At 35.9% G+C, this 20,933-nt stretch overlaps 1 protein-coding gene across 3 annotated transcripts in view; it reads left to right on the top strand.

The window, feature by feature from the left end:
• LOC103546409 (uncharacterized) overlaps positions 1-20,933 on the top strand; it is a 42,988-nt gene that overhangs the window by 18,035 nt on the left and 4,020 nt on the right. For 2 of the 3 annotated variants that reach the window (XM_008512966.2, XM_008512965.2), the window contains exons 5-7: positions 1,391-1,501; positions 4,985-5,091; positions 6,640-6,730. In XM_008512966.2, the coding sequence (XP_008511188.1) occupies positions 1,391-1,501; positions 4,985-5,091; positions 6,640-6,730 (309 nt within the window). Of the gene's footprint in view, positions 1-1,390; positions 1,502-4,984; positions 5,092-6,639; positions 6,731-8,539; positions 9,099-20,933 lie in introns of those variants that run through there. The other variant, XM_008512964.2, reaches the window with a different exon arrangement.

Raw genomic sequence — 20,933 nt, 5'->3', positions numbered from 1 at the left:
CGCTCTTAGAGAACTGACAAATTGACTTGACCTAGGAAATTATGTACAGCCATAAGCAAGTCACTTAACGCCTCTGGGCCTTGAGTTCCTCCCCTGTAAATGAGCTAACCAAACGATATCCGAGGATACATCTTGCTCCAATTTTCTCTGATCCAAAGTTTGAAAGTAGACATTTGTTTCTGAACTATCGCTTCAATGTGGTTTTTTTAAAAATTCAAATCATGAGTCTTTCTAATGTTCTTAAAATGGTTTTATCAAAAAACCAAAATGTGGTTTCTGGTTGTCATTAGCAGACTTGTTAAAACATGTGGCCAACAGCAGTAGAGACTCATGCCAGAAACAGACACTATCAGTTCCCAGCATCACTGCCTGCTCGAAACAGAAACAGTTAACTCTTTAATGCTTAATTCATTTTTCAATGTTAAAACTTTTCTTCTAATTAGGAAAGATAGCCTTAACAGGAAATACGCAGTTTGTCAGGTGGTTTTTGTTTGGAGAACGGTAGAGATTATGATTGTTTACCATATTTTGTCCGCTCTTGTCAGCTTTCTGATTTGTTAGCAAAGTATATAGCTGAAATAATTGTGGCTATGCAGTATGTGGCAGTGTTAATAAACTTAAACATATTGTCATTTTTCTTCATATTAGGTCACTGATTCAGTCAACAAAAAATTTTTGAAACCTACATATGCTCTGTTGAACATATTCTAAAAATCTGTGATGAACAATAGATACAGATTTGGTTTGCACATAGGTGTTAATTGATATAAAATGATCTTCAGAATATGATTTGACCTTTCTTTCCAGATTACTTTTTTGTTGTTGGAACCAAAAATAGATACATAACAATGTAGCCAATTCTTGATTATCTTTGTTAACTAATTGGTCAGTTATCTTTGGCAGATTGCCAGACACGAGGCTGACTTCCCTAAGCCAAACAGGACACACCTCCAGCCACCTTCCTATAGTGTCAGACTGTGCGTGATTTTCCATTATATTCCCCACAGGTTAACTCCTTTCTTGCTTTGCCCTGATGTGACTTCCCAAGAAATCACGGAAATAGAGTATCAAACAAAAAATGTATATGTGATCACTTTGCTCATTTCCAACTTTGTTGAAGGCACAGTTTTATCAGGAAAAGTAAGAAATCAGTCTTTAAAAATATATTTCTTTTAAACAATGAAAAATAAACTACAGTCAAATTCTTGATCAGTAAGAGACTTTAAGTTCTTGAAGTTGTAAGTTTACATAAACTACACGATGGATGTTATCTTTCTTTTTTTCACCTTGTTGAATTCTATTTAAAGTTTGACTTTTTAAATGTCAAGTAGAAATAAACTCATAATTGAAAGTTCATTCATTTGCATCATAGCATATCTTTGTATTTTAGGGGTATCTTTACAGTTCAGCATTGCAACTATATGGAGTAGAACTGAATGGAGACTTTTGCCAGTTGCAGGAAATGATCGTAAAAAAATACCAGTTCACTGACAGAATAAAGGTACCTTATTAAATATATATTCTGTTATCCATTGCATAGCTTAATTTAACCCAATTTCTTCTGGAAAATCTTTCTGAATCTGTTCTTGCCTGTTGTTCTGTAGAAACAGATTGAATTGACTTAATATTTTAAAACATTAATAAAGATAAATTATTATAATTATGTTCCACTCACATATTTCTCTTCCTCCCCAATTTTATTAGAAAGTAGAAATTTTTTCCTTCTTTTTTTGTATCAGCTGTAGTTTTAGTAGCAGCATTTTTGAATCTCTAGATGTTGGTCAGAAGAGTGTTTAATTAAACTCTGAATGTTGAAAGTAGACAAAAAGGTTAAGTCATGCTCTCAGTTCTTTATCTTATTTTTCTAAGCTTTCAGGAGGAATTATGGATGCCGAGGAACAGCAGTTCATGGGGGAATGATAACCTGGGTTGGGCTGTGACATAAGTTTTCTCTTCTATATATAAGGGGGGAAATAACCAAAAAGAAAGGAAAGGATATTTTTGGGTTAATCTTTATCGTTTCACTAACGATCCTATACTTCTAATGGCAATGCAGAGAAATATTGTGTATCTAAGGATCTCTGGTGTTAAGAGCAATCTGATGTTGAAGGATGTATCTCAGCAAGATTAAGCATCTAGCCTTCCTCCTTTGTATGAAAGGAAATCTTTTCATTCTCTCCCTCCTTCCATCCTTCCTTCTCTTTCTCACTCTCTCTCTGTCTCATCTTAGAAATAGAGAGGCAAATGATCAAAGTGAATTCATTGACCAGTGATAAATTCATGGATCTTCCTCACTATCCCATATTTGGTGAACAGAAACACTCTGCTCTTGCATAATAAGAATCACGTAAGGAACAGGAATATCGATTTAATTGGAAATGAGATTTAAAAATTAGGACCTCTTAAGAATCATAGTTTATAAACGGACAACCAACTACTTTTTTGTTATTTTTTTAAAGAAGTTGATAAAGTTGTATAAAATACATATTTATTTACATTTTAAAAGATTTTTACCCCTTGCTTTTCAAAGGAATATGTGTGGATGCACACCCACGGAGACCTTCCCAGCTTGTGGCTTCTGTGGCTATCAGCAATCCAGTGGTTGAAAGCTGTTTTTACACACTTATTGGCAACCTTAACAGTTTCCTTCCTTGAGGCTAAAGACAAGTGTCGGATTTGAGGGGCCCTAAGATCAACAGAAAGGAATTCTAGGATTATTTTTGATAGTATCTGTGTTGAAATCTAACTAGCCTTCAAGGCTCAGTGTTTGCTTTTTTGTTTTGTTTTTGTTGTTTGGTGCTTTTTAACGGGGCTTTCGTCAGAGGTCTGGGAATCCATGGTTGTCTGTTCATACTTACATGTGGTTGAAGTTCTGAGTGCTTGAGTGGGGACTCTGAGCGCTGTGGGCTTCCCTGTTGAGTTTGGGTAGTTTTAGCTGGGGAATATCTAATGAAGTATCTCAAGATCTTTCCTCTTGGACTGGTCTGATTGTCCGGAGAAAATCTTTCCAATCTCCTTACTGAATGGCAAATAACATCCTGGGTAGTGAGTGGTAGAGGAAAAGAATGGGAGAGGCAGGAGGGACTCAGCATCCTGTCTGCATATTTCCTTAATTCCCTTGTTTTCAGTGCATCATCCTTTCCTTCAACCAGGCCTGGTGTCCCCTGACCCAGAGACCTTCTGTTTCACCCTTTCCAGAGAATCAACCTCTATTCTTTTGCTGGGGCAGGAGAAAGGTGTATAGGGATCTGGCTGCTTCTTAAACTGACTGTCAACCAGATAACCTTATTTTTAACACTTCTCCCTGCTCTTTCACCCAGTGATACCTGGTACCACCAATTATGCACCTTTTGGAGATTCTCTAGTATAAATCAAGTGTAGATCTTAGCTTTCTGTATTTCTAGCTTAGAAATCAATTTTCTCAGGTCTCTTAAATTCCTTATTACTTTCCTCTTTTTTTCTAACTTACAAATATTTATGTCTGTTATTTTCTTTCTAATTCTCTCCATCCTTGTGGGTATACCCTATATTGTTAGAATGGGTTTCAGGAAAGTACCAGAGTATGTGCATGTGTCTTATCCACTGTCTTTTCATGGAAGACCCATTGATTTAAATTCTTCTTTCTTCCCTTTCCTCCAGGCTAAAGGTAAACTTTCCTTCATTCATATCTTGTTTATTCCTTTCAGAGCACTTATATAAAGTTATGAGCATAGCTGTTTCATCGCATTACTAGATTATAACTTATTTGAGAGCAGATATTGTGTCTTACCATTGTGGCATATCTCCCTGCACAGTATCTTGTACATACGAGGTGCCCATTAAGAATTGGTTAATTTGGTTGCCTTGTGACCTCTGCATTGTTAGCATTCCAGTTTGTCCAAAGCCGTTCCTTCAGGTCTCCCTGGGACCTCTAGAGCACCTCTGTTGGTCGCCATAATTAACTGATCCACCTGATTCTTTTTTTACCCTATCTGTGGGGTCTGGGGGGAGAGTGAAGAGAGATAGGAAAGAAACAGGGAACTGTGTGAGAGCCATGGCAGATCAGTAGGTTAATTTACATACCTGTTTCATGTCTAAGCTACACGTTTAGAAAGTTTAAGTGATTAACTATTTTCTGTGTGTTCAGGAACATGTCAAAGCTGTATTTCACAGGCTTCAGGCCAAGTTAATTTAAATTATTTTAGTATTTTTATTGCTTAAAAAAAAGGAAGAAAATATTTTAAAAATCAGACCTCACAGTATTCTGAATAATTATGTTATATACTGTAAGACCAAGTGCTTATTTGGAAAGAAATCATATAATACAAAGTGGTTAAACTTTTTCTCCTCTATTTTTTAAATAAAAGTTGTTCTCTTTGTTCCTGAGAAATAAATGTTTCCTCTTGTTATCTTGCCTGTGGTCAGTAAGACTTATTGACTGTGATCTAGGCTAATCTTTTGAGGAATTTAATTTTAAAATAAATTGTTTTGTTTGCTTTTTTGGATGTATATATTCAAGTGAATTTTAGATGAAGAGTCAGACAAGGCCAAGTAAATTATTGTTTTAACATTTTATAATGTGTAAATTACTTTTATGTTTTTATATGGTTCCATTTAATTCTGTGAATCAGGACAGATATTATTCCATTTTATTTATGAGAATACTGACCACCTAAGTGTACAAACCTAGTTGATGACAGAGCAGAATCAGAACCCAGGTGGTTTGACTCTTACAACTAGTGATATAGTTGTAGTGTAAAAAGCTCTGAGCTGGGAGTCAAAAGAGTGTAATTATGACTATATAAGTAATTCTATCCAAAACAAACAAATTTTCACAAGTTGATAGTTTTTATTAAAGTATCTCCCATTGGTGGTAGTACTAAATAATACTAAGAAGGGTTAACCTCTCATATTGTCTCACAGCATCATTGAACCGACAGCTGTTTCTTCTGTAGTTGTCTGGTGTGGTACCTTTGTTCTCTTAAATGAACTCATTCTTCTTTAGGTGCTTCACGCAGACGTCTGTACCCAGGGCTCACTTCTGCAGAATGCTGATGTTATCATAATGAATAATGTCTTCGAATATTTTCTGGATGAGGCAGAACAGGCCAGGTACGTAATTTATTCAAGCAGGAAATCTGTCGTTAAAATATATCCAGCAAAGTATGGACAGGGTTTGGTAAAGTAGAAATGTTTTCCTGTTAGACTTTTTTTAAAATGACCTCAACTGTGAGGAAATTATATTAATAAAGAAGTGTGTTATGTATAAAACAAAAATAAAAATAAACTTTGTCTAACTTTGTAAAGTATTACATCTAATCGGGGGCAGATATAAAATGATATCATGACCCAAGCATTTGCTCAGTCATCAGGGCTTAACAAAAGACGATAGGCTTTGGAGTCCAGAAGAAAATCGAGTGCGTCTCACGAATAAAGTAGAGGAAGATGGCCATGGATGTTAGCTCAGGGCCAGTCATCCTCAGCAAAAAGAGGAGGATTGGCAGTAGATGTTAGCTCAGGGCTAATCTTCCTCAAAAAAAAAAGTGCCTCTCTGTATGTTTTCAGTAGGTGAAACCAATACAACTACTACAGTGACAGCTCTACCAGAAACAGCAAGTGCTATTTTCAGAGCCATGCCCAACTGTGCCAAGATACTCAGCTTCCATTCTTACTAAAAAAACTCTTAAAATACATCATTTTTAAGGAACCACATCAAAACAACAAACAGCTGTAGCCCAAACACAATGACATTTATTATCAAACACTGCTACATGATTTTAGTTCTAGCCTGAGAAAAAGAACGTTTGTATGATTTTGCCTAATAAACTCTAGAATGTACTAGACCTAATAACCGTTGCTACAACTAAAATAAGTGCAAGTGACACACTGCCCACCACTCCACTGTGAGGGGTGCACATCCCTATTTCGCTTGGCCATCGCTCCCCAGTCTTAGGGTGTCCTGTCAAGACTCACGCATGGTGTGGAAATCCATTCCACATCTGCACTCAAGGTCAATCAGAACCGATCAGACACTGCCCTCGGACACTTGCACAGGGCCATGGCATTCCATCATGCTTTAAACCTGGCTGATCGCATTGAACTTCTCAGGTGCCATATTGTGCAGAAGCCTTTCCAGTGAATATTTATGACAGCCAAAGAAAGTGATTTCATTCTTGATGTTATTTTGAAAGATCTGATCTATACATTATACTCCTCTTGTTAGTCTTTGCTTGGTTTCTGGCTTCTATGGCCTTTTTCCAAAACTCTTCCCCACCTCTCCCCCTCAGCCCTGTTCCATTCTGCAGAACCGATTTTGTCACATTTCATAAAGAATTTAAGGGGCTTTAACTGCTGATCCAGCTCTGACTTGTGTATTGGTTCTGAAAACTGAGTTCTGGCCTTGTGGTAACCTGGGTCCCCATCTGGTCAAATCTCTTCCATACTGTAACTTCACAATTTTCCAACACCCCTTCAGGAACTGAAGAATTCACCAATTTCTACTATGTTGCTGCAGTCCTGTTTCCTGCAGGCAAACATTTTTGCCCATTTGGATTTCTAGATGTCACCTGTGCTGCATTTTCTTTTGTCATCCTCATTTTAAAAAAAAAGGATTTCCAGTGCCGGGGAAAACCTAACATCTAAGTTTGTAATTTGTTGTAGAGCCTGGGAATATATCAGCCGTCATGTAAGGAAGCAAGGATCCTTGTTAGTGACAGTACCAAGTCTCGAAGATTCTCTCTCAGGTCTTCAGGTAAGTAAGCCTCTTTCTCAGCATTTTCATTGTCAGAACTTTTCTCCTACTTCTTTCTGATAGCTGTTAGAATATTCTAGAAAAGTTCTGTCTGAATATAGTGACAGATGACAGAATAGGAAGACCTTATGGCTTAAGATCTAGTTTGTGGTTTGTTCACTGGCCTCAGGAGCTCTGAAATTGTAATTCTTATCTTGATATAAATTCTTTTGCTTCTCCACTCAATTTTTCCAGCTGTGGGGTTACAGTTTTATGTTAACAAATGCTGTAAATGTTTGTAAGAAGCTTCGAACACCCACATTATAACTGTTTCCCTTAGAACAAAAGGAACAGAGTTATTCAAGGCTTCTAGAATCAAATAAGTAGACTGGAGGCCCACCGACCATGCACACTTCAGCTTCTAGGTCAGTTTAGAATCTTGCACAAACCACTTCCTCAGTTTCTCCATATAAAATAAGGCCGATATTTAATAAGATTCGACCCAATAAATTGACCCTTATATAAAGGTTAATTGGTGTTTGTAAAGCTCTTTGAGATCCCCTGATGAAAGATACTATTGTATTTCTTAATACAGAATATTATTGTTGTTTTCATTAGTAGCACTTTCCCTGCATATAAGCCCTGTCAAATTTAAGTATCTATTTCTTCCTTTAAAAAAACTAAACCATCATCAATAAAACCTTCTTAGAAAATTTTTTTGTCATTTATCTAAATTATAAAAGTAATTTATTTTGCCGTGACAAGGAAAATAATCCAGAGATAGGTACAGAAAAGATGATAATCTTTCCAGTGTCCCTCACTTAATTCTTCCCCGTGACATCCCCACCTCACAAGTGGTGTGATCTTACCATACTTTCCATACTCGTAAACACATACCTTTCAAAATATATGGTCTCCAATTTATAATTTCCCTATATATATTGAAGTAATTCAGTGATTTTCACTTTCCAAAATGATAGCTTTCACACTAAATACATAACTCTGTCTAGATAACCACTGGAAATTAATATTTATGAAAGAGCCCTTATACATAAAGTCTTGAATAACTTTATTGCTTTCCTATTTAATGACGCTTCTTTAAATAGATATATCCGTTGGTGGCTCCAGAATCTCTGTGTGGGCATTCGTTTGCAATGTGAAGGGAAGGGCCTGAGGAAGGTTGTGGGAGATTAGCCCCCTCATGCAGCCCCTTAGCACCATCACTGTGCATATATGAACAGTTTTTGTGTGTTTTCTGTGTATTCCTCTTGTTATTTTAGTCTTTTATTATTTAAGCCTAATGATAATTACTAAACTAGTTACATTAAAACAATTACTCTATTCTATGTTTTCTTTATTCTTTCAAGTTCCAAAATCAAAACACATTAAGTCCCTGAATCCACGGTCCTACCATTTAATATGACAAAGAATTGTTCATGTAGCACCATGTAGAACTTAGTTTTGCTCATTGTAATAAAAATCTGTATTCAGGGCTGGCCTGGTGACACAGCGGTTAAGTTCACATGTTCTACTTCAGCAGCCCGGGGTTTGCTGGTTTGGATCCCGGGTGCGGACCTACACACCACTTGGCAGGCAATGCTGTGGTAGGCATCCCACATATAAAGTAGAGGAAGATGGGTATGGATGTGAGCTCAGGGCCAGTCTTCCTCAGCAAAAAGAGGATTGGCAGCAGACGTTAGCTCAGGGCTAATCTTCCTCAACAACAACAAAAAATGTGTGTTCAACTACTTAGTTATAATTTCTTGAAATTCCAGAGAACAGGATCATTCTGCAATTTTCATATTTGTTTATAACTCTTTTTTTTTCCAGATTAATATACAATTATCTCCCTGGGTTGAAGAGGTACCACTGAACTATGATGTATACTCAGAAAAGGATGTTGACAGGGAAGCTCTTGAACAAATACATTTATATAAGATTCTCTAGCACACTAAAATAATCCTACCTCAGTGTAATGTTTTGTTGAATATATTATAAAATAGTGGGAAAAAAAGCATAACCCCAAAACCCTAATACATATTTTTTCTGCATATTCCTATCTAGTCTTTGACATATGTTTACATATTTGTAAGTAGTTGTATATGTATATAGACAACTTTGCTTTGTGTGATAATTTAATTAAATATTTATCTGAGGGGCCAGCTCCGTGGCCGAGTGGTTACGTTTGCACGCTCTGCTTCAGCAGCCCAGGATTTCAGTGGTTCGGATCCTGGACGCGGACATGGCACTGCTCATCAGGCCACGCTGAGGCAGCGTCCCACATGCCACAACTAGAAGGTCCCACAACTAAAATATACAACTATGTACTAGGGGGCTTTGGGGCAAAAAAAGAAAAATAAAATCTTTAAAAAAAATTTTATCTGAAAAATTTTGGTTTTCCCCTCGTTTCTTTTATTCTGTTAAAAGTATAAATATGTGTCTTTCTTTATTCACTAACTCTGTATACCAAGTCCAGATGTGACAGAAAAACCAGAAGTAGCTTCTCTCATGGGAGAAGGGTGGAGGGGAAGGCAGGTTACATTGTATCCCGTTAATTAGATCTCTGTTCTGTAAGATTCCTTGTACACAGCTTTATCTGAAGAGATTAGCACAAGAACTAAACTAAAAAATAATTGCAATTGCTAGGGAAAAGCAAAGCTAGAAAGATAACCTCCAAAATATAAATAGAGATTATATCTAGGTAGAGCAATTACTGGTGTTTTTGGTGTTTTTTTTTTTATTTCTGTATTTTCCTTTTTTTTTTCTATTATGACTTTTTTTTTTGAAATCAGGGAAAGCAAAAATTTTTTAAAAGAATATAATGGAACATCAAAACTTGTACAGTTAACTAGTTCCAATAATCTCATATTTAGCATTACATTTAAATTACCTTTTTAAACTAAACTAACCCACGTTTTCGAATTCAGGACCTTGTGGAGATCTGTCTTTTCAAAGGGAGTTATCTAATATACTTTTTGTCATCACCTGCCTATGAAAAAGAATTTGCAGCGGCAGTCAATTCTAACTTTTAAAAGGAAGTTATTGGTCAGTAGCCAAACAAAATGCTAGAAATAAAAACACAAGTTTGGAACTTTGCCTTTACTGTCGATATTAATTAATAAGTTTAATATTTAGGGTCTGGTATAATATTGAATATCAGAATAAATGCTGAAATTCCAATAATTTCTTATTCATATAGGCATTACTTACTCCTGCAAACCCATTAAATATTCTTACCATGCTGCTCACCCAAAAAAGAAGCTAAAGCAAAGGTAGGAAGTATCTGTCAACTTCCAGCATCTCTGAGTAACAATTGGATGGATGTTTCCAGGAGGTTGTGCAGATTTTCTGAGACTTTGGAAAGAGATTTCTAGAAAAGGAGAAAAATTAAAAGTATTTTAAAATAGCTTGTAGCTGTTATTCATATTTATATTCATTGTTTTATATGTAATTAAATGTATTTATTGGTTTATTATAATAAGTTATATTTAGCACTTGATTTCAAACACAACAAACAATATTGACTGTCGCAAATAGTGAGAGCACACATAAGACACAAATAGTAATCATCCATGAAAAAATGAGTTTATTAGCAGTATGGCACATAATTACAAACATATAACATTTATTGAATTTCACTTTATGCTACACCCGTAGAAACTATGTTTCCTAAACTCTGAATCCCAATTGCCCTAGTGTTTGCTCCTCAGAAGCATGAACCTCTAAAGCAAAATCTGCTGCTGTGGCCCTGGGTCAATGCCAGAACTCCCGTTCTAGAATGCCCCGGACAGGACAGAAGGAGAGAGAACACTAGCAATACTCTGGACCATGAGTCCAGAGACCATGAGAGGTCTATTTGTAAACCTAGTTTCAGGTCATTGAGCCCCTCATCTGTAAAATAAAAAGTACTCAGCTGTCATTAGTGGAATACAGCCTACATATTATAGGTGCTTTCCACAGACACGTAATTAAAGTTACAGAAACTATGGACAAGTATTTAACTATTGTTGTCACTACTATGATGTTTAGACGTGTTAAGCTATGGATCTTTAACTGATGGAGTGAAAAAAGGTATAAACAATCTAAAATACTGGAAAATAGCTGTGTGATATCCATGCTTAACACGTTTTTAAATAAATGCCTGAGTCAAATATTACAACTATAGGATATATTGAGGAGACATTTCTATACCAGTATTAGTATTCTGTATGTGGAATTATTTAACTTAATTTTAAACGTCTACATGTTTGTCTAGAGACAATGACCGTCATTAAAAAGGCCAGTTTCTTACGTGAGGAGAATTGTGGGGGTGGGAAGTTTTACGCTTCCTGTGGTTTGTCACTCCTTAGTGTCAGCCTCCTCTCTCCCCTCTGCTGTCCGTGCAGGGTGTCTCAGAAGGCTCAGGAGGAAGGAGGGTAACAGAGTTAAGATATTTTCATATTTCAGCAGCCATTGAAAAATAAACAAAAAGAAAACCATTTTCTCATATAGCATTACTGGTGCTCAAACACCTAAAAGCAGTAAGATTACAGTAAACGTCCATATTATTTAGCTCTTTACCTCACAAAATACATGACAAATTTGATGAAAGAGTTAAATTCATGAAAACAAAGTTGCTTATTATAAATTTAGTACTTTTTTCTGTCAACGTTCCTTTAAAATTACCAAACTTCATAGAGCTTCCCCAAGTTTGTCACCTCATTCCTTCATCTGATCTCCTCCTCTACTGCAGACGCCCTTGAGGTCCCAACCAGGTCCTATTTTGGGATACCACAGCTTAAATGTTCCAGAATTTCACTGTCAGTACACATTATAAGGTATTTTCTGTTGATGGTGAATTCTGTAGTCATGCAACTATTAATTGTACTAACTAATCACACAAACATGTATTCAGCTCACACTATATATCTAGCACTCTGCCAGCCTCTGCAGATACAAAAATGGCTCCACCCTGAAGGAACTCTCACTCTAAGAAGGAAGAGGGACACGTTAGACACAGGGTAAAGAAAGATCCCTGGTAGAGGGAACAGCATGTGCAGAGGCGTAGAGGATAGTGAGTGTTTTAGTCTGACTAGAGCCCAGGGTAGGATCACATGAGGTTGGTGAAGTAGACGGATGCCAGATCAGGAAGAGCATGGTGTGTCAAGCAAAGAAGACCACATTTTATGCTGAGAGTCAAAGTGAGCCATTAAAAGATTTTAAGCAGCATATTGATATGGTCAGAATAAAATTATAGAAACATGATTCTGGAGACATTATCTAGGATGATTAAAGAGGAAAAAACAAGAGGCAAGGGGATAAGTCAGGAAGCCTTTATGGTGGTCCAGTGCAGCCAGTAGGGATGAACTAAGGCAGTGACTCTGGGGATGGAAAAGAAAGGAGTCAAGAGGTATTGTATTTAGTAGGACTTGGCACTTTGTTGGGGAGTGCAAAAATCCAGAAGTGAATAGACCTTAAACATTACATTTATGAAGATACACAAGAAAACCAATGTGACATTACAGCAAATAAGTCAAAAGATAATAGCCAAAAATCTACTGAATAGAATCTTATACTATCAGCATAAAAATAGTTAAATACTAAGTATATGGCCAAGAAAGAATGCTAGGAGGCAAAAATTAACACAATAGCTTTAAAAAGAACCTGCCAAGGGTGAAACACACAAGCACACACATGCGCGCGCACACACAGGATAAACAAGGATATTAACATTGAAGAGAAGGATTTGGGTGGGGCATAGAGTTCCAAACATTTTTCATGTAAATAAATAAGAATCTAATTGGGAAAAAAAACACTTAAGGATTTCACTGGGGACATGCTAGCTCAGAAAAAGATTTCTGCTTTTAGGAGGAACTCATTTCCTGGGTACAATATTAATTCAGCAGGCCCTGGCACTTGAGCTGCTGTTAACTTTCCTAGACTTATCCAGACGCCTTAAGCAACTCACCCACTTTAGGCTGCAGTTTACCCACTTGTAAAATAAGTTAATTAATGTTTTTAGACCATGAGTTTCACAGAAGTATTATGTACATTAACTGAATGATAGCTGAACACCTTGAGATACACACATGGAAAGGCACATAAATACAAAACAAATTGGAATGGTTTTTAGTCTCTTTCTCTAAAGAAGTGACCAAAGAAAATTGGTAGATATAATAATCATAATTGTATCAAGCATCCTCATTTCCAAGGGCATTCAAATTCAAGTTACTCTTTGCCAACAACAATGATCATCTGGTTGTGAAATTCTCTAAATCTTCTTGGTTTTCTCAAATTTCTGCTTTCTTTGAGGGAGATGAGAAAAAGAAAAATATGCCCAAGATAACCTCCTAGGAATAAGTTGAATATGGATTAATGAAAATGTAATCCTGTAGACTAAAAAGAAAAAAATGGATGAAAAATCTCAACTGAATCTAATGGCAAGAAAAGACCACAAGCTATGAAATCAGTTGTGTTTTTTTGTTTTGTTTTGTTTTCTTTTGAGGAAGATTAGCCCTGAGCTAACATCTACTGCCAATCTTCCTCTTTTTGCTGAGGATGTCTGGCCCTGAGCTAACATCCATGGCCATCTTCCTCTATTTTATTCGTGGGACGCACTCGATTTTCTATCTGGACTCCAAAGCCTATGGTCTTTTGTTAAGCTGGCTCTATATTGTAGATGTCATAGCCTTAACGTCAACAGATTCTAATGGCAGAACGCTGCTTCATTTCCCCTTTAGATTCCTCATCAATGTGAGAGTTGCTGGAGTAGTCATCAAACATATGAGCTACAGCTGTGGTTTATAAATCTGTTGGGCGCTGAAGCCAAGAGGAAGAATGACAAGTAGATCATAGTTCAAAATTTGTGGCTTTTGAATAAAAAGTACAACATCACTTTAATATTATATTTAGTATTGCTTAATTCTATGAACATAACATCCTAGATGGAAATTATTCATGTGATTCTATTTGTACATTGAAAGTTACCTCTGTAGAAAGTAGGTTTAGTCTCTTCCCTTCTTTTTCCCATTTACTAAATTGTTCATCCATTGTAAAGTAATACCTGAACTTTTCAAAAGCAACTGAAGACATAGAAAATATGCCAAGATTTTGGCTTACAGGCAGAAAGGGCAACTAGTAGAGACTATAAATGATTTATGTAAAACAATGACTCAGTTTTTGGACTCCAGCTTTGTTTATTTTTCCTTGCCAAACAGCCATCATTATTTAGGTCAAATTGTAAGGTGCAAATAAGAAGAGCCATTCCTTCTGTTGGAAGACAAAGAATTCAGAGCAGCATACAAAGTTAGAGTTAGAAGATACCTTAGGATAAACTTAGTCCAACTAACTTTAGGATAAACTAGTTCAACTGCATTTTCTTAGAGGAAGAAAAATCATATTTGGAGCCTCTTGGAAAAGTTGGAGAAAACAACTTCCTTAAAATATATCTGCATCCTGGCAACATAGGACCTACAATTTATGGAATAAAATGAAGCTTGAAAAGTACCTTAGGTTGATGTTGAGAAATTGGAAGCTTCCTACTTTGCTGATAGGAATATAAAATGTTGCAGATGCTTTGGAAAATAGCTTGGTAGTTCCCCCAAAATGTTAAACAGAGTTACTATACGACCTAGCAATTCCACTTCTAGATACATACCCAAAAGAAAGAAAACATACATGCAACATAAAAACTAGTACACAAATGTTCATAGTACATTATTTATAATAGCCAAAAAGTGGAGTAGGGGAAACAAATATCCACCAACAGATGAAAGGATAAACAAAATAAAATTCCATTGTGTGGAATAAAAAGAAATGAAGTATTGATACATGCTACAACATTGATGAATCTTGGAAACATTATGCTAAATGAAAGAAGCCACTCACAAAAGCTCACAGGTTGCCTGATTCTATTTATATGACATGTCCAGAATAGGCAAATCTACAGAGACAGAAAGTAGATTAGCGGTTGGTTAGGGCTGGGACAGAGGCAGGAGGAGGATGCGAAGTGACTACTAATAGATACAAGGTTTCTTTTTGGGTGATAAAAATAGTCTCAAATTAGATTGTGGTGATAGTCACACAACCCTGTGAATATGCTAAGAACCACTGATTGCACACTTTAAATGGCTGAAATTGTATATTGTATGGTAGGTGAATTACATCTCAATAAAACTGTTTTAAAAAAAGAAAATGAGGTAGGAAAAAAAGTACCTTAGGTTGTAAACAGTATCTGTGGCTTTATCCTTCTAACAGCTGGGTAGTTATTTAGAACAGCAGTGTTCATATTATTAAATCATAAAGTGAGAAGACTACCTGTACTTAGTTTAAGTACATACTTGATTTTCAAAAAGCAAATAATTGCATTAAAAATTATATAATCTCAGTAGGTTCATTAGGAGAAAGGAGATCATTTTAGTACTGGAATATCACCTATTTTATGTGTATGTGGACGTAAAGTTCTAACTCTGAAAACACTGTAAACCAGCAGTCTTCCGTTCTCCTCTCATGCAAGTCCCCCGGGAACCCTGGATGGGTCTTCAGTATTTTCATAGCCTTCATACATTTTTTAGCACTGATGACAACTTCTACATTTATGACTGTAGACGTGAAACAAGATCTGGAACACGTCTAGCTGACTACAGTCTAAAAAATAGCAGGCTGCCCCAAAACCAATGAGGCAGCAGGCCTCAAAGCACTGGAGTACCCTGTCTTTTTTTCTCTGTGTTTAATAAGAGTTTGCTGGGAAACTGAGCATAGGTACTGGGACTAGGAGATGCCTATGTACTGAACACTGAAGGGTCAGAATGACTCGGGTAGGAAAGATGGGGCACTCATAAAATATATCTTTGATCCCTGCAAAAGGACTCCAATTTTTGCAGGTAAAACAATTTGAAGAAACCAATTCGTAGGGCTTTACTAAGACACAAATTTAGAATCCTAACTAGTTCTTCTAAGTACTACTTCTAACGTTAATATTGGTATCAAGCCATACAGCTTGATTGAGTTATAATCAATATACAGTAAGTGCAATAAGTACACTATGACATATGTGTACACTTTTGAAACCATTACTACAGTCAAGATGATAAACATGTCCATCCCTTCTAGAGTATTCTCTTATCACTTTATCATCCATCCATCTCTTGACCCCTGCCCCAGGGAAAAACACTGATCTGATTTCTGGCATGATAGATTAGTTTGCTTTATATAAATGGAATCATACTGTATACACTTTCTTTGTCTAGCTTTTCTCATTCAGCATAAGGACTTTAATATCCATGCGTGTTGTGTATATCAATACATAGTTTGTTCCTTTTTATTGATGAATAGTGTTCCATGGTCTGGATACACTACCATTTTCTATCCATTCACCAGTTGATGGACTTTGAGTTGTTTGTCAGTTACACATAAAGCTGCTATGAACATTTGTGTACAAGTTTTTGTGTGGTTATATACTCTCATTTCTCTTGGGTAAAAACCTAGGGCTGGAATGGCTGGGTCATATGAGATGTATATGTTTAAATTTTTAAATAACTGACAAACTGCTTTCCAAAGTAGATGTATCATTTTATATTGCAAACAACAGTGTATGAAAGTTCTGGCTCTTCCACATCATCACAAATCTTAGTATGGCCAGTCTTTTTAATTTTAAGCATTCCAGTGAATATGTTTAAGTATCTCATTTTGCTTTTTCCCTCTTTTTTTTTTTTGAGGAAGATTAGCCCTGAGCTAACTACTGCCAATCTTCCTCTTTTTGCTGAGGAAGACTGGCCCTGAACTAACATCCATGCCCATCTTCCTCTATTTTATACGTGGGACGCCTACCACAGCATGGCTTTTGACAAGTAGTGCCATGTCTGCACCTGGGATCCAAACTGGCGAACCCTGGGCCACCAAGAAGCGGAACGTGCACACTTAACCGCTGTGCCACTGGGCTGGCCCCTCTCATTTTGCTTTAATTTTCATTTCCCAAATGATTAATGATGTAGATCATCTTTTCATGTGTTTATTTGCCATCTGTATATCTTTTGGGGGGAAGTGTCTGTTCAAATATTTTGCCCATTTTTATTATTTTTTTTTTTTTTGCTGTTTCTTTTATTTATTTATTTATTTTTAAATTTTTTTTTTGGATGTGCATCATATTTCGAATTCTGTATACATTACATCATGTTCACCACCTGAACACTAATTATAGTGCATCCCCTCACATGTGAGCCTACTCACCCCTTTTGCCCTCCCCCCTCCCCCCTTCCCCAATGGTAACCACCAGTCCAATCTCCAATGCTAAGCGTGGGTTTTTTTTTGTCATTTTTATCTTCTACTTATGAGTGAGATCATATGGTATTTGACTTTCTCCCTCTGACTTATTTCACTCAGCATAATACCCTCAAGGTCCATCCATGTTGTCACAAATGGCCGGATTTCATCATTTCTTATGGCTGAGTAGTAGTCCCATCGTGTATAAACACCACATCTTCTTTATCCATTCGTCCCTTGATGGGCACCTAGGTTGCTTCCAAGTCTTGGCTATTGTGTATAATGCTGCAATGAACATAGGGGTGCGAGTATCTTTATGCCTTTGTATTTTCAAGTTCTTTGGATAAATACCCAGCAGTGGAATAGCTGGATCATATGGTAGATCTATCCTTAATTTTCTGAGGATACTCCATTATTTTGCCCATTTTTAAATTGGGTCGTCATTATTAAGTTGTAAGAGTTTTTCACATATTCTAAATACAAGTTCTTTATCGGATATATGTTTTGTATATTTTCTCCCAGTCTATGGCTTGACTTTTCATTTTCTCAATGGTGTCTTTTGAAGAGCAAAAGTTCTAATAATAATCTATTTTATCAATTCTTTTATAGTTTGTGTTTTTCGTGGTCCTTCCTATTTAAGAAATCTTTGTCTAACCCAAGATCACTAAGATTTTCTCCTGTTCTCTTCTAGAAGTTTTATACTTTTAGCTCTTACATATATATGTGGTATAAGGTAACTGGCTCTTTTTTTTTTTTTTTTTTTTTGTCTATAGATATCCAATTATTCAATACCATTTTTTGAGGCAATTATTCCTTCCTCCACTGAATTTCCTTGGAACCTCTGTCAAAAATCACTTAGCCCATATGTGTGTGTCTATTTCTGGACTCTATTCTGTTCTACTGATCTATTCCTCTATTTTTATGCCAATAGCACACTATCTTGATTACTATAGCTGCATAATAAGTTTCAATATAAGGCATTGTAGATCTTCCAACTTTATTTTTCTCTCAAAGTTGTTTTGGCTATTCTAAGTCCTTTGCATTTCCAGTCAAATTTCAGAAACCACATGTAAATTTCCACAGAAAAGCCTGCTAGGATTTTCATTGGGATTGAACTGAATTGAATCTATAGATCAATTTGGAGAGGACTGACATCTTAACAATATTGAGTCTTCTAACCAACAAATAAGGTAGTTCTTTCCATTTACTTGTCTTCTTTAATATCTCTCAGCAGTATTGTATAGTTTTCAGTGTACGGGTCTTGTACATCTTTTGTTAAATTTATTCCTAAGTATTTCATATTTGTAAGTGTTTCTTATGAATGGTATTTTTAAATTTCAATTTCTGATTGTTTGTTGACAGTATATAGAAATACAATACAGTTTTTGTGTATTGATCTGTATTCTGCAGTCTTGCTAAATTCACTTATAAGTCCTATAAGTTTCTTGTTGATTTCTTTAGAAAAACAGTTTTACTTCTTCCCTTCCAATCTATATACTTATATTTCTTTTACTCACCCTATCACAGTGGCTTTGACTTCCAGTAACATGTTGAACAGAGGTGGTAAGAACCAACCTTCTTGTCCTGTTTCCAATCTTGGGGAAAAAGCATTCAGTCTTTCACCTTTAAGTATTGTATTAGTGAGAAGTTTTCTGTACGTGCCTTTTATTAGTTAAATGAAGTTCCCTTCTATTCCTAGTTTTCTGAGAGTTTTAGCATAAGTAAATATTGAATTTTATCCGATTATTTTTCTGCATTTATTGAGACAATTACATGGTTTTTCTTTTAAAGTCTATAAAAGTGGCAAACTACATTGTTTGATTTTTAAATGTTAGGCCAACTTTGCATCCCTGGGATAAACCCTACTTAGTCGTGATGCATTACCATTTTTGTAAATTGTTGGGTTTGATTTGCTAGAAGTTTTGAATCCATGTTCGCAAAGGATATTGGTGTGTAGATGCAGTTGTTGTTCTTGTCGTTTCCTTGAAATGTTTTTGTCTGGTTTTGTGTTAGGCGAATGCCTGTCGCTGACAATTTCTGCCTTTAAATTGTCTATTTAGGCCGCTTACATTTACTGTGATTATTGATATGATTTAGTTTAAATTTACCACTTTTCTCTTTGTCTCATCTGTTCTTTGGTGTTTTTCTTGTCCTACCTTCTTTTGGATTAATTAGAATACTTTTGATGATTTTATTTTACCTGATTATTAGTGATATATCTTTGTGGGGTTTTTTAATGATTGCCTGGAGTTCAAAGTATACATTTTTAATTTACCACAGTCTATCTTATGTAATTTTATACTAATTTGTATATAGTATAAAGAATGTATAATTATATACATCCCTTTGCCCCATCCAGCCTTTGTGCTGTTGTTGTCATACATATTTACTTCCACGTATATTATAGACTCCACAATACATTGTTATTTTTTTAAGCAGATCATTATTTTAAAAGAGAAAAGCCTTATATTTCCCCACACATGTACCATCTCCAGCACTCTTCATTTCTTTGTGTAAATCCACATTTTCAACGGGTTACCATTTTCCTTGTGCCTAAAGAGCTTCATTTTTCATTTTTTTCAACTGGTCTGCTAGTGATGATCTCTCAGCTTTTGTATGTCTGAAAATGTCTTTATTTTGACTTCATTTTTGAAAGATTTTTGCTGCATCTAGAATTGTAGGTTGATGGTTTTGTCTTTTGTTTCTCTTTTAATATTTTCTTTTTGTTACTGGTCCTCAACAATTTCATTTTTATGTGCATTAGTGTGTTTTATTTCCTGTTTCTTTTGCTTGGGATTTATTGAGCTTCTTGAATCTGTGAGTTTATACTTTTCATCAAACTTGGAAAATTGTTGGTCCTTATTTCTTCAAATACATATTCCTTCTCTCCATCTTTCTCCTCCTCTTTTAAGACTCTAACTACACATATTTTAGGCTGCGTGATTTCTCATGCTTTGCTTTTTTTTCCCCCTCACTCTGTTATGTTTCTATGTTTCATTTTAAATAATTTCTATTGCTATGTCTTCAAGTTTACTAAGTTTTTCTTCAACAGTGTCCAATCTGCTGTTCATCCTATTTGGAGTATTGTTTTAGACATTGATTCTCGTTTTTATCTCTAGAAATTTGATTTGGATCTTTTATATCTTACCTCTTCTTGCACTTTCCTCTACCTTCTTGAAGATATGGAGTATTGTTATAATAGCTGTTTTAATATCCCTAATTTAAATAATCCTGTCATCTGTGTCATTTCTGGGACTGTGTCTATTGATTAATTTTTTCCTCATTATAGATTGTATTTGCCTGCTCTTTTGAATATCTTCTAATTTTTGATTAGATGCCATTGTGCTGGAGGTTTTTTGTATTCCTTTAAGTATTTTTGGGCTTTGTTCTAGGATGCATTTAAGTTCCTTGGAAACAGTTTGACCCTTTCAAGTCTTACCTGTAAGCTTTGATGGGCAGGTCCAGAACAGCCTTTAATTTAGGGCTTATTTGGCCCAACTACAGAGGCAATAACCTTCTGAAGCCTCTACTCAGTGCCCTACATGTTAGGACGTCCTTCCATTCTGTCTGGTTGGAACACAAGTTATTCCTCACTCTGCATGACTCCAAGTCTTGTTGTGCTTATTCTTTTCCAGTGATTCTTTCTCCAGTCTTGGTAGTTTTCTCACATGCAGGTACTGATCAGCAGTCAGTGGAAGATTCAAGAGGAAGTCTGCTAAGCTCTTCATTTGTGCAGCTCTTTCCTCCAGTTTTCACCCGCAAATTCTGATGCCTTTGCTTTCCATATCTTCAAACCATTTCCTCAACTCAGAGGTGACTGAGCTCTGTTTGGGTTCCACTTCCTCTTCCCTATGCTGTAGCCTGGAAAACCTCCTGTAGCCAGGGGCAATCAGAGGACTCACCTTGTTTGTTTTCTTCTCTGAGAAATTGCTGTCCTGTGCTGCCTGCTATCTGATATCTGAAAACTCTTACTTCATACCTTTTG

Source organism: Equus przewalskii, chromosome 1, assembly GCF_037783145.1.
Source record: "Equus przewalskii isolate Varuska chromosome 1, EquPr2, whole genome shotgun sequence".
Classification (NCBI taxonomy): Eukaryota; Metazoa; Chordata; class Mammalia; order Perissodactyla; family Equidae; genus Equus; species Equus przewalskii.
The sequence above is the reverse complement of the archived record's forward strand: the minus strand, read 5'-3'. Positions and strand labels throughout refer to the sequence as shown.